Source organism: Acartia tonsa, chromosome 6, assembly GCF_053477335.1.
Source record: "Acartia tonsa isolate MP-2025a chromosome 6, ASM5347733v1, whole genome shotgun sequence".
Taxonomy (NCBI): Eukaryota; Metazoa; Arthropoda; class Copepoda; order Calanoida; family Acartiidae; genus Acartia; species Acartia tonsa.
In genome coordinates, this window is record NC_137265.1 from 9950367 (window position 1) to 9964716 (window position 14350).

The 14350-nt window shown below is 31.1% G+C and overlaps 1 protein-coding gene across 12 annotated transcripts in view; it reads right to left on the reverse strand.

The window, feature by feature from the left end:
- The window catches only part of LOC145321782 (uncharacterized), a 90388-nt gene that overhangs the window by 4472 nt on the left and 71566 nt on the right, over positions 1-14350 (reverse strand). For all 12 annotated transcript variants that reach the window (XM_080163395.1, XM_080163394.1, XM_080163389.1 and 9 more), the window contains exons 6-11: positions 8460-8541; positions 7160-7282; positions 5310-5379; positions 4665-4769; positions 4008-4081; positions 145-217 (exon numbers count right to left, since the gene is read on the reverse strand). In XM_080163395.1, coding sequence (XP_080019521.1) covers positions 145-217; positions 4008-4081; positions 4665-4769; positions 5310-5379; positions 7160-7282; positions 8460-8541 — 527 coding nt within the window. The remainder of the gene's footprint in view (positions 1-144; positions 218-4007; positions 4082-4664; positions 4770-5309; positions 5380-7159; positions 7283-8459; positions 8542-14350) is intronic.

Sequence of the window (14350 nt, forward strand, 5' to 3'; positions counted from 1 at the left end):
TCAACAAGAAAAGATTTAAATACAGTAAAAGGGAAGCTTTTTTCTTTTACCCACTGACGGATGGACAAACCTGTATACCAGCAATAGTCATACAAGAAAAGACAAACATTCTAACGTTAGTATGTATAGAAAAGAGTAACTCACCTTTGTATGGCATTTGGCACAGACATTTTGTTTACACATCTCACACTTCTGGCCTCTACAGAATAGTCCAAATCTAAAAATAATAATTATTTACTCGTTTCATAATAATTTAGCAGAAATATTTTGTTTACACATCTGTAAAGATTGAATGCAATTACAAATACCAAAATAATAATGAGAAATTACATTTTGCTAGCTGGAAAATATTAACGGAAGAAAGGGGGCCATGGGCTGTTTATTACACAAGTTCCCAAAGTCTTTGAAATCGTTTTCTTATTCGTTGGCTTAGCAACTTTGGGGACTTTTAATGCATTTTGATTGGTTGTTTCATTAAGTTGAGTGTTCAAACGTTTCAACAACTAATTTTAATCTACAGAAGAGGTGATTTTGTTTGTCATCATTAAGGATGTACATCAATTTATCGGCAATTTTATTGATACATTTATTGATAATTTTATAGATACATTAAGAAATGTAGATATTTTGACCTTCACCGATTACCCAATCCCTCCTAACATAACCTAAACCTTATTTGTGTATCAAAAAATATTAACATGATAAAAAATATGGCAAAAACTGCTTCGCTATTCTGATGAAAATTGAGTTTAGTTTTTTTTTTTGTGCAAAAATTTTGCATGAATGACCAAATCTTCTGCCCGTTAACTATCTGCAAAGTTATTGCAAATAAATAAACTTTTATAATTTTGTTGAAAGCAAACTAAACTGAAAAGAGTTCACTGACATTCAAGAATAGTTATTTCTCGCATCGTATTATAAACGGCTTTCCGCGGATATAGAATGTACAATTATAAGATTAAAACCAGTTTTTTAGTCCCGAGGTGCCGAAGGCACGGGATAAAAAACTGATTTTAAACTTATGATTGTACATTTTTATATTCGTAGAAAGCTGGATATAATACGATGCTAGACATAGTTTTTTTCGTATGGATGAGAACCGGTTTCTATCCACCGGATTCGAATAAATACGAGAAAACTGTTTAAAAAGTGTTAATACATTTTTTCTCATCTCTTATAATTTGTTTGATAATGTGAAACTCAGGGATCTTAAGGGATAAGACATTATACGATCAATGAATGTGCTACCCAAATAATGATAATCAAAATTACCCCTGTGTAGAAGATTGGACACTAACCAATTATTTTATTTAAAGTGTCTAAAGTTTTCAAGCCATGCATATGAATACGTATTTCTAAAACTTTGGGTTCCAGTATAATTTACAACCCGATGGCCTCTCCTTTCTAGGTAAAACAATATCTTATCTTAGGTTATATTAGGTACAGGGCAGTCCCGCAGGTACAGGTCTTTTGTCCCATTCCCTTTTACCTTACTGTAGCCAATTTACTATTAAATAGGGAGATTTATATTAAATAATAAAGTTTTCAATAAAATTGTATGAGCGCTCAAAACATTGAATTACTTCAAATTACTTTGTTATGGGCCATATAACCCAATCTCTTTTTTTGCCAAGTTCACTGAAAATTGCAATAAAAGGCGTACAATCCTATCCTGAGCTGTAAGTCCAAAATGTATGAAAATTATGGAGATAACCATTTAAAATGCATTAGATATGATGGTTTGATGTTTTTAATGGTAAATAAATGACCACTAAATAATGAAATGCTCATATGAGGAAGAATAAACTCCTCCACATTTTAGGATGGACATATTATTTTGCTTTTTGTTAATAAAAATGATTACTAGGGCCAATGGGATAATTTACTTGAGTGTTAGAACTTTTTTTTGTCAATGATGATCTTAACTAAATAGACATAAGTTTTTAGAATATTAAATACCATGTAGTTTACAATGTAAAAAACAAACATTTAAATCATTAGATTTTCCAAAATGAAAACTACATTGAAAATTTAAGAATCATTTCTATAATAATGGAATAGTTATTTATCGCATCGTATTATAGACAGATTCCTGATGATATTAAAATGAAAATTTATAAGATAAAAAAACTTTGGTAGCACCTGGGCTAACAAAACTGGTTTTCAAATTTGTGGATAATTGTCTGTAATATAATGCAATTAATTATTTTTCAGTATGGCAGTGAACCGTTTCTAATACAGTGGATAATAATTAAAAGCCATACTAGAATACAAAATCTGGCAAGAAAAGTCCACCCTAGTATCTTTTGATCTATCCTTAAATTTAAGTTAATACTAATTCAATTGAAGATATAAGAATGGCTGTAAAAAGTTTTTGGCTTATGCCCACGAAACGCAGGGAGGGAGAAAACCTGGGATCTAAAGGGATACGACAATGGCCGATAAATGATGATGGCTGATGCACATAATTACCCCTTCTGTAGATGATAATTAGCTGTTGTAACGTTTGGACACTTAACTTAATGAATCAACTAATCAAAATTCAATAAAAGTACCCAAATTAATTTTAAAACCTTGGGACTAGTGTTATATCCTGCTCAATGTTCCCTTCCTCCCTGGAGAGGACAATTGTTGTTAAATTAATCCACAACTATTCTAAAATACAAATGACAGAATTTAACTTGAAAAATTTAGGGGAATAATCTTATATCCTTTGTCCTATCCCGTTGTTCCTGGTATTCAATGTGAAGTAATAAATGCCTTTATTCATGATTAGTTACCCCTGTGCACATTTCAAAGCACAATCATTGTAATGCAGGAAAGGATGAGACATTGGGGATGTTTATTAAACTAGTCCCCAAAGTTTTACGATAGCTTTTTAGTTGGTTTAAGATTTTTTGGAACTTACAATGAATTTGCATTAGCTGGTTCATTTAGTTGGATGTCCCAACGTTTCAACCACTTATTGTAACCAAAAGGTAATTTGGTTATCATCATTGGGGATATAAATCAATTTATCGACCATTGTCTTATCCCTTTAGATCCCTAGCACTTTTCAAAGCACAATCACTTTAATGTCTACATAAGGTGTGAAAGGACAATGGCTCTAAAACTAATCTACACCCTTTTCATTCCCCCGAAAAATAGCACTATAGTCAGAATATTCAGGGATCTAAAGGGATAAGACAATGATCGATTAATTAATGTACATCCCCAATGATGATACACAAAATTACCACTTCTGTAGATTACAATGAGAGTGATTGAAACATTTGGACACTCAACTAGATTGTTAAGCCTACGAATAAGAAAACGTTTTAAAACTTTGGGGACTAGTGTAATTAACAGCCCAATTTCCCCTCCCTCCCTGCTGAATATTGCACAAAATAATTTATAATTCATTGTCATATTCCTTTTTCCCTGCTTCAACCACTTTTCAATGCACAATCACTTTCATGTCTGTGTAAAGAAACATTTATAATCTAGCTAATGAATAATTTATTAAAGGATACCTCTTTATTTCATTTAAATCAGGGTTTTTCAGATATATTAAGTACGTAGGGATGTCGGATAAATACTAATATCTATAAACTATAGCGTCATCTTATTATCATGTAGGTCACGGGTTCGACTCCTAACCCATCCAATATAAAAAATGAAGAAATTCAAATAATTCCTTTCTTTTCTTTCTGTTAATTCTAGTCATTTTAACGTCATATGTCTACAATAACTGAAAAAGCAGAAAAAAAAAAACAGGGAAGACTTTGAGACTGTAGTTGTGCAAGCTCAGAGTTGATAGTTTATAATTGTACAGACATACAGTGGCACAAGGGTTGACTTATTATTAAACCCCCTAAAACCCAAATCATTGGGAGTGAAGGTAAAGACAACACAAGGGGGGTTATACTATCTTAAGGGGGATGTGTGCTCATTTGGTGTAAATTAGACACTAACTGGGGTCTAATAAAACTGTGATAACCAATTTGCAAAGAAAATAAATTTCATACCTTGTTTTCATGCATAGGAAACAAACTTTTCCCTTGCAAACATTTTCCTTCACGGAACCCTCTAGTGGTAGGCCCTGTAATACAAAAGAAAATTATGATCATGGAAAGAGAACAAAAAGTAGCTGGTTTCGTCGTATTTTCACATTAACTTTTTAGGTTATTTTAGGTTAGGTAAATGTTAATGATTGCCACGCAGGGTCTAAGTATAGTAGAAAATATCTGCAAAAATACGACGACAACCCGCTACTTTGTTTTCATTCCATGATCTAAAAATTATTATACTTTCGATAATCCTTTAATATAAAGACGTAAGGTTTTAGTTTGTCCATTAAGATATTGCTAACCAGTGAACCGATTGAGTTCTCAAAGTAATGTCAAAAAGAAATAAGTAAAAACAATGTTTATTACAAATTTTAAGAAATATACAATTCCTTCTTGAGATTCGAGGCAATCCAAAAATATATTTATCTATTATTCTCTACCAAACAATTTCGAATTTGTAAAAAAGACCCAAAACAAACTATCCAATTTTGCTTCAAGATCAAATACTTTGTTTAATTTATAAGAATAGACTTGCTTTTAAATATACAATTTAAGCATCAATGAAAAATGTAGATTTTTAAAACTTTTAGATAATCTTATGAAACAAAGCCATACCTCTAATTCTGCCTTGGTAAGGACAGATCTAATGTGTGCAACCTCATCCAATGAAAGATTTAATGTTTGCAGGGCTCTCTGCCATTCAGGACTATTATACTCTTCCTAAAATATAAAACAAGTATAGTTAAAGGGAATATGCACTAAAATTGTCTTTTCTTTCTTATTTCTTTAAAATACTAGTTAATCCAATGTTTATAGGGGCTCTTTGCCAATCTGGAACATTATACTCTTCCAAAAATGATAATAAATTAATCTGCATCAAAATTATGTGCAAAACAGTCAACAATGTATCTTTATTCTTGCTGCATCCCTTTAAAGTACTAGTTAGCTCAATGGTTTAAGTCTCTCTGTCATTATGGACTATCATATTCTTATTAAAATCGAAGGAAACCAGCAGCAAATTTTACACAAATTAGACCCAACTGTTTATATTTTCTTGCCATATCCCTTTATAATACAAATTGATTCAATGTTTGTAGGGCTCTCTGCCATTCTATTATACTCTTCATAAAAAGAAAAAATTGTGTATAAAAGCTAAAGGGAATCTATACAAAAATTAAAAACAATTTAGACCAAACTTTTTATTTTTTCTTGCTATATCCCTTAAAATACTAGCTAGTTCATTGTTTACATTTTATTTACCTGTAAGCTAGCATGCATTTGGCTTGTATTCAGCTTGTAACTAGGACTCGGGCTTGAGGGACTGGTGGACCTAAATATACATAATATTATTATTTGGCTTGTATTCAGCTTGTAACTAGGACTCGGGCTTGAGGGACTGGTGGACCTAAATATAAATAGTAACATTATCTTAAAAGTCACGAAACCTTATTTTTTTTATATTTTTTCTACCAGCAAATATCAAATCAATGTATCCGTCATACACTTAAATTGTTAATCTCCCACTGTGGTGAATAATCTCTTCAATCGCTGAACCGGTGTTGCCGGTCCTGGGAAAGTTGATTGAATTTTAGGGGAAGGGTACCACCACCCACCCAAGAAAGATCGTCCCTAGAATAAGAATTTCACGCCGTAAAAACAATTTTTTAACTTTAAAAAAAATTAAAGAGTTTCTAAAGGTCTCTATGTACTTCATAAAAGAATAATTACTTATTTTTTTACACATTTAAATTATCAGTCTTTTACTGCTAAGCTTTTCATTCCCTCTGAAAAATTACAATTTACATCTAGAGCCAAAGAAAATCCACCAAACTGTTTTATGACAAGAAATAAAACAATAAGAGCTAGGGTGTGTCATTCTACACTTAATTTATGTGAAAAACAATTTAATTTAGAATCTGTTTAAACTAGACTAAAATTGTGGGAATTATAAAATCAATTTGGCTCGACAGGGTAGCTTTTTGAGCTCTTTGCATCGGTTTAATAAATATAATACCAGTCTTTTATAACAGTTTAAAATAAAAAAAATGAAGAAGTAAGGTTTACATGTTAAAGATAAGGCTAACCACTTAACTGAGTTCATCTTCAAATAGGCCTCGTGAAGGATTTTAGCTATTCTATCTTTTAGGGGGGTTTAATGCTATTTTTCTGCATCCTCCTTTTACTTTAAATTTAAAATGCTAAGGGATCAGCCACTAGTTACAAATGATAGACTCGGTCGGCCCCTAGCATCTAAAAGGGAGTTTGATCTTATTTTTAGGGATAATTACTGTTTGGGACCATTATAAAGTACCTAAAATGAGAACCTATAAAACATGGTTTACAATTAAGTGATTAAACTTGTTTTACAGAAATTATAAAGCAGTTTGTTGCACATATGAAAATCAAGAAATAACGAATCTGAGTGTAACAACCCTGAGCTGAGAAAGAAACGAAAACAAAGTATTTTCACATATCATTTCATATTATACACGATTATTAGTCACTTCAGTTGCTTTCAACTTTTCTTTATTCGTGCAAGTATGGGTGAGTCATATTGTAATATATTTGTTTGAATATATTGTTGTTGTGTTGCTTATATGCAGATTTTTCACTTATACACCACATGATAATTTTTTAGTATCATATCATTAGATAGATAATACAATCCTACATTAGCACCACAACCCGTACGGGAGCTTGTTAATAACCCAACAAATTGGGGTGTCAAATTCTAAATGGAATATAACAGTAAGGTGCATGGGCAAATAAAATGATCACATATTTACATAGACGCGGACCATATACCAAATTCCAACAATGGATATAGAATACGTGAATATTGTGAGATATTTTCGCCTACCCTGATATAATCGTTCATATAGATGAATAATATAACGATACTTCAAACCCCCCTTACCCTCATGACTGCCCTATCCCCTTACCTTACCATAGAAGAACGAATTGACCAATATCTAAGAACTATATTTACTAATTTTACGTCCAAAATTCCCATGTTACAATATCCACGTATTCTATATCCATTGTTTTAACACAATGTAAGTACAGAAAAAATATAGATATGGAGCAGCTGCACTGTAAAGAAAACTTACTCTGCATAATTTGAATTTGTGCTTGAGAAAGAAGTCTTGGGTGTAGAGTGAGCAGAGGAGCCTCCACTTGGTCCGGGTGAACTGCTGGACTGACTTCCATTACTGCTAACAGAACTCTTGCGCCTAAAAATAAATATTATCATATTAATTTAGATGACTGTATAAAGGCACTACCATTTCTATAAATCTACCACACTTATCCTAAAATGGGGAAATCAAAAAAGGAAGAAAATAACATAAACTTTATGTTAAAAAAATATAGTTTTAATTATCAAATTTTAAGATATATTTATCTAGAGTTATTTTGAACAATAAAAAGTATATAAAAAGCAGTATCAAATATCAACAAGAAAATGAATTATCTATAAAATCTGCGCAAATAGCGACGAATAAATCTTAGATTACCAAGATATGCATTCCGGATTAAGGTATAATTTTATAAAATAAGTTGCAATTTCATATTGTGTTTCATCTTATGCATTAAAGTTTTAATTGTTTATGTAAAGAAACATCCAAATATAAAATTATTTGGTTTTGCAATTTAAGAATTTTAATATATCCGATTTCATAAGATTTTAAAACAAAAATTCATTTGATCCTCAAATTTGTTAGATTAAACTTTTAATTAGATATCCTTATACTAAAGTAACAGGATGTTTGTTTGTCTGTGTGTTTGTGTGCCTGTGTGTTTGTACCGAAGGATCTCACTAACCGCTGAACCGATCGGGTTCTTTTTAACAGGGTAGCTTCTCATGGGTCCCGGGAAGGTTTATAACTATTTTGGGGGAGGGTACCACCAACCTCCCAAGAGAAATGATAAAAAAATCGATTTTTTTAAAAATTTATGTGAGACTTCAACGTCAAATAAAGAGGTATCGTACGTAAAAAATTATCGTAGAGACTTTAACAAACAAAAACATTTAAAGTGCCGCTAGAGGCCTCTAGGGGCGTAGCCGCTAGTGTCTAAATAAAAGGATTAGAGATATTTATTTATTTTTTATGAGCAAAGCAACATTTAGACACATCATTGTCTGTCTGTTTGTATCACAATTATATTACACAGAGAGAGGGGGGACAATAGGATGTTAATTACATTTGTCCCCAAAGTTTTATATTAATGTTTTCTTAGCAACTTTGAGGACTTTCAATGGACTTTGACTGGTTTGTTTATTAAGTTCAGTGTACAAACGTTTCAATCATTAATTACAATCTACAAAAGGGATAATTTTGTCAATTAATATTGGGGATGAACAAAAATTTATAACATTGCCTTATCCCTTTAGATCCCTGATTATATTACCTGTATGAATTTGTGCACAATGTTATGGAATGTCGTCGTTGAACTCTGTTCTTCTTTGTTTGATTGGCCAGATCTTTCACAACTAAAATAAAATCATTTGTTATTTGGTTTTTTAAAAATGTTGCATTAGCCCAAAAGAGCAATTTTATTAGTAAGATGTTTTCATTTGCTGCGAATTGTTTTACCCCAGGTTTAACATTATTTATCAATGCTTTTTTTTTGTCTGTAGTGGTAACTCATTCCCACTCCAACCCCCCCCCCCCCCCCCAACAAACACAAATAGTGAGTAGTTAATATTTAGTATAATCAAATATCTTTTAAAAATACAAGTTTTTTTGCTTTAAACAAAACAATATCTTCCAATTATTTCAGTGTTTTATTTTAAAATCTAAAAAGTCCTATTTTTATGCAGAGCAATTTATTTTGAACATTAAAAAAGTTTGATTGGTCGCGTATCTTATCTTTTTAACCATCAGGTGCTTTCAAAATAATCTTTTAAAAAATGCCTACAGCTTAGCTTTAGATAAACAAGAACGGAATTATTTGTATCAAGAATAAAAAAGTTATTAAAAGCTAAAAGATAACATATTCACAGGTGGGTAATGAATGAATTCAGATTCTTTCTAAAGTAACGTTTTCAGTTTTGGCTTTTAAAATTTTTGATATTTTAAAACAAAGCCCAGTTATTACTTTATGTAGTTTACTAGCGGCTACGCCCCTAGAGGCCCTTTAGTGGCACTTGAAGGGGGGGAGGGAGAGTCGACCCATTCTACTTCAAAATATTGTTTTTTTTCAATTAATTTTTTCTATGAGTGTTTTCTCTTGGGATAATGGAGATACCCCTTCCCTAATATAGTTTTAAAAACCTTCCCTGAACCTATAAGAAGCTTCACTGTAAAGGAGAACCATATCGGTTCTGTGGATAGTGAGATCCTTCGCTACAGACAAAAAAAGCTTAATTCTTTATATAATAAGATATCCTCTCATGAATAAAATTATGAAGAGATGCAACGCAGACAGCATTTGATGAAAAGCACAGTACAACCCACACAATTCAAGTCCATCATGTTTTAAACCTTTTGTTCTATAGGCCTACTTAGATAGGGAGAGGGGACAATGTGATGTTTATTACACTAGTCCCCAAAGTTTTATAATGACGTTTTCTTATTAGTTGACTTAACAGCTTTGGGGACCTTTACCGATTTATATTGGTTGGTTCATTAAGTAAAAGGTCAAAACTTTATAACCACTAATTACAATCTACAAAAAGGTTGGTTTTGTGTATCATCATTTGGTTTGTTTATTAATTTATTGGCCATTGTCTTATTCCTTTAGATTCCTGGGGCCTACTAGTAACTTGTCTTTCTCTCATTTTTTGGTACACCTACTCAAAAATCCACCTTTCATTTGATAAATGCAATTATCATTGTTAGCAAGACATTTAGTTTTTTTTATCAGCAAAGGTTTTCTACATTTCATTAAAATCATTGTCCAATTTTTAGAGTAAAACACTAGAGGGAGAAATGGTTAAATAACTGTATCTCCCCATCGCAACCACCTTGTGCAACCTTTCTATTGGGTCATTGAAAATCAACCAATGCATTGCAATGATGTCCCTTATATTAACACAGCCAAGTAGCAGAAAATAGTTTAGAAGCAGACGAAAGAGGTCTTTGAAAAAGGAAGGGAGGTAGTTGTCTGTATATACATCTATACTATAGATCTGTTGTCCAATTTTTCTATAAATATTTGTTTTATCCAAAATAGGCATTTTCATTAATAGGTTATTTAAAAAAATATTGTTTAGAATCTGATTTATAGGAAAACCTTAATTAAAAGTAACAGACTGTCTATCTGTGTAGAGAAGGATCTTGCTAACCGCTAAATCGATATGGTTCTCCTTTACAGTGATGCTTCTTATGGCTCCTAGAACAAAATGATCCCCATATTTTTTTACTTTTTCTTAAAAGTGGAGGGTCGAATGATTACACCCTCCTCCCCACAACCCAACAAATTTTAAATTTTTATGAACGAAATATACAATATTACAGATATTGGAATAAATAAATAAAAGATTATAATTCTTTTAAAAATTGCTTTAAAATAAAAATTAAAGGATGCGGAGAAAATTTTATCATCCTTTTAGAGTGATAGCCAATATTCTAAGGATATTTTCATCCTTGTCTTCAATATTGAATGAGCCAAATAAACTCTTTGTCTAAGAATTTTACAATGTTTATATTTGAAAACATAATATTTTGACAAGTGACAACTATCTAAATTTTCGTAGGTTTATTTATTTTGAATTCAATATTTTGGGTGCATAAAAATAGACAAAGAATATGTTAGAGTAATCATAAAAATTTCTTCAGACAGGTCTGCCTTAACTACTTACTGCCAAAGACCTAAAGTGAAATATGAAGTCGTAGGGTATTTGGTAACTATATCTAGAGGCCTTTAGGGGCACTTATAGTATAGTTTTAAACCTTTCCAGGACCTTTAAGAAGCTATATCGTAAAGGAGAACAACATTGGTTCAGCAATTATAGAGATCCTTTGTACACACAGACAGACAAACAGACATCCTGTTACTTTTATACAAGAATTAATTAGAAAATGACGCCCTTCCTATTAGTTTTAAAATGTAACTTAATTAAGTTTCTAGTATTTTATTTTAATTTCTAGAACCCTGTAAATTATATTTGAGTAGGCGATAAAATTTAGAGAAATAATATTTTTGTAGGGTATAGTGTGTAGAATTGATTTTAGTTAATTAAATCGATTTAATTAATCAAATAAGAATAACAAAATATCTTGAAAATAAGACACTATTTCATTTATTAAAACATTATGTGCAAGTTTTGTTAAAATCTTGATTAATTGGTTCAAACTAACATGGTCAAAGTTTGATCTACAGAAGGGGTAACATTGTTTATCATCATAGGGGGTGTACATATGAAGCTATCCTTTTTAGAGGCAATGGGCTAAACCATATAAATTGTCAGTGGCTTAATTTCAACATAATCAACTCAAGTTCCATACCAGTATAGTTTTGGATTTGTAACAATAATTTCTGGTAACATTTACCAGATGTTATTAAGACTATTTTGTAATATTTCATTAATATTTTTACAGAAATAAAGATTAATGTAACAAAAGAAAGTTAATGAAAAAGCAAACAAATTAAAATAATATATGGAATATTTTGAGATTAAATTTTGAAAGTATATTCAGTTGAAAGAAAAAAAATTATACGATGTTCTAAGTTGAAGATTAGTTCTTAATAAATATTGTTAACTATTACATTTGAACGATAAAATTCTAAGTCGATTTCAGACGTTCTTTTATGTGAAAAATTCAGCTAGGTGTTAAATTTTGCTAAAACCAGCTTGTTTACTTCTTAAAATGAATTAAATTATTTTTCCAGATTGCCAAAACAATCATTGAAGTATAAATATTAATATAAGAGAATAGAAAGTAGGTATGGTTTATAAATGCACAAATTGCAGAAAAAAGAGCTTTTGGGGGATTATTTTATGTCTATATTTTTTAATGGATTTTTATCCAGGGGAGGAAGATATTAATCATAAAAAGTTAACCCTGAAAATTTGCTGGCCACCACCTGGAGTACCTAATTCATTTATTTTATGTAAATTTTTGTGTCCATTTTCCTATCCATGTATTTTCATCTTTCATGATGCACTCTAATTAAAAGCCAGGAATCAAGGACGGGACAATGGACAATAAACTACTCCTATTCACTACCCTATGTGTCTATTCTTGCCAAATTGTTGTAAATGGGTGTAGAAACTGAGAGAGGAGACAATAGGCTTTTTATTGCACTAGTCCTCAAAGTTTTATAACAACTTTTGCTTAACAACTTTGGGGACCTTAGTTAATTTTGATTCATTAAGTTGAGTTCCAAACAATTCAACCATTAATTTTAATCTACAGAAGGGGTAATTTATTGTGTCATCATTGGGGATGTACATCAATTTATCGACAATTGTCTTATCCCTTTAGATCCCTGCAAAATTGTTATAAATAGGTGTAGATAAGAGGTTAAATTAAATTCAGCTCCATTGTAAAATCCCTAATTTCCTGACTCATTAAAAGGTATCTTTAAAATGACATAATTAATCTGTGGGGGGGTAATTAAAAACAATGGCATCATTAGTGCCAAGGAGATCAAAAATAATATTTTGATAGAAAATTGTACAGTACAAGAAACTGGCTTAAAAATATAGCCGTATTTCATTATATGGGGAAAGGCTTTAATTATAAACTTTAAAGGCGTTGCTTTAGAAAGACCCTAAAACAAGCAGATTTTCATGTACTGTAATAAAGTGATGATCGCAGCTGGCTATAACATCATTACCCACTATCAACCCTCTTTACGCCATCCCATGCCATCATACTGGATGAACGAACTTACCTAAAGCTGTTGATATAGGAAGCCAGATTGACAAATTTTCTCTTGTTAATTTATTACCGTATATCCTATATCCATTATCATAAAATAGAAATCGAGGTTTTAATATTTTTGTTAAAGGATTAAGGACAAAAAAGTGCTTTTCTCTTTTAAGATTTTGGTTTCAAACAAAAAAAAATATCTGAAAAACAAATTATGAAAAAAGACAAGGAAGCTTAAATTATCCCCAATAATTAAAAATTCCACAACTTAATCATAATTAAGTTTAATTTGATTTATTTGAACTGAACAGAAATGCAATATTATGTATTTTATGCATTTTATTTTGATCAAAAAATATTGTAAGATACGCTGGTGGATTTTTTGTTGAAAAAAATGTTTTGATTCTGGGAAGGTGGGGTACACACAGTTAGCTACAAACTATTCATGGATGCCGGGTTTTAAACTAATTTAAACAAGTTATATTGTATTCTGTAATATAAAGTAGTACGGTTTTTTGCTGAGATTAAACATCTCAGAAATTGCTGGATCGAATTGATTTTACTTCTTTTGTTAGCTATATAAATATTTTAGGATGGTTTCTAACTATTTTCCTGGCCTGCCCCGTACTATCCTATAGGCTAGGGGCGAGGCAACTAGTCTATAAAAAATTACTAGCAAAATTACTATGAAAATTTAAAATTGAAAAATAGGGATTAAGTCTTTAATTAAGGTTAAGCTACCCATCCTCAAATTATCTGTTAAAGAGTAGCTCCACTACTTCTAACGTAACTAGATTTTTAGAAAGATACAAGCCCATCCTTGTAACAAGGACCTTGTTAATGCAATAAAAAGACATTTTACTTCTATATTCCAATCAATGTTAAGTCTATTTAATGATTCCTAACTCCCTGAACATGACAAAACTATATAATGGCATGAAATAGTCACATTTTTGTCAACAGAGAACAAATAGAAGGGATATAATTTGGTAGAATATCTATGATTGACCAGTGGACCTAAGTCAACCCCCCTCCTCCCTTTACACAAGTTTTTTCTATGGTTCCGAATTTTTGTAATTCTTGCAGTGGGAGAGGAGACATTTGGCTGTTAATTACACTAGTCACCAAAGTTAATCATAAGGTTTATTTATACGTTGGCCGAACAACTTTGGGTATTTGTTTTACATTTTGGTTGGTTAGTTCAATACAGAGTTGGTAATTTTATGTATCATTATTAGGGATGTACATCACTTTATCAGTCATTGTCTTATCCCTTTAGATCCCTGTATCTTTAGTCTACTGAGACCAAAATACACCATTAGACAGAACGTGAGAACTATTTTCTCTCTTAATATAAAGTGCAGGGGGGGGGGGGGGCATAGGTGTTTCAACTGCATTTTAAAGAAAATTGGCTATAATTTTGGTGCAACATTTTAGCTAAAAGCCTCAGGACAAAAATATACAAGATAAGCAAAATAA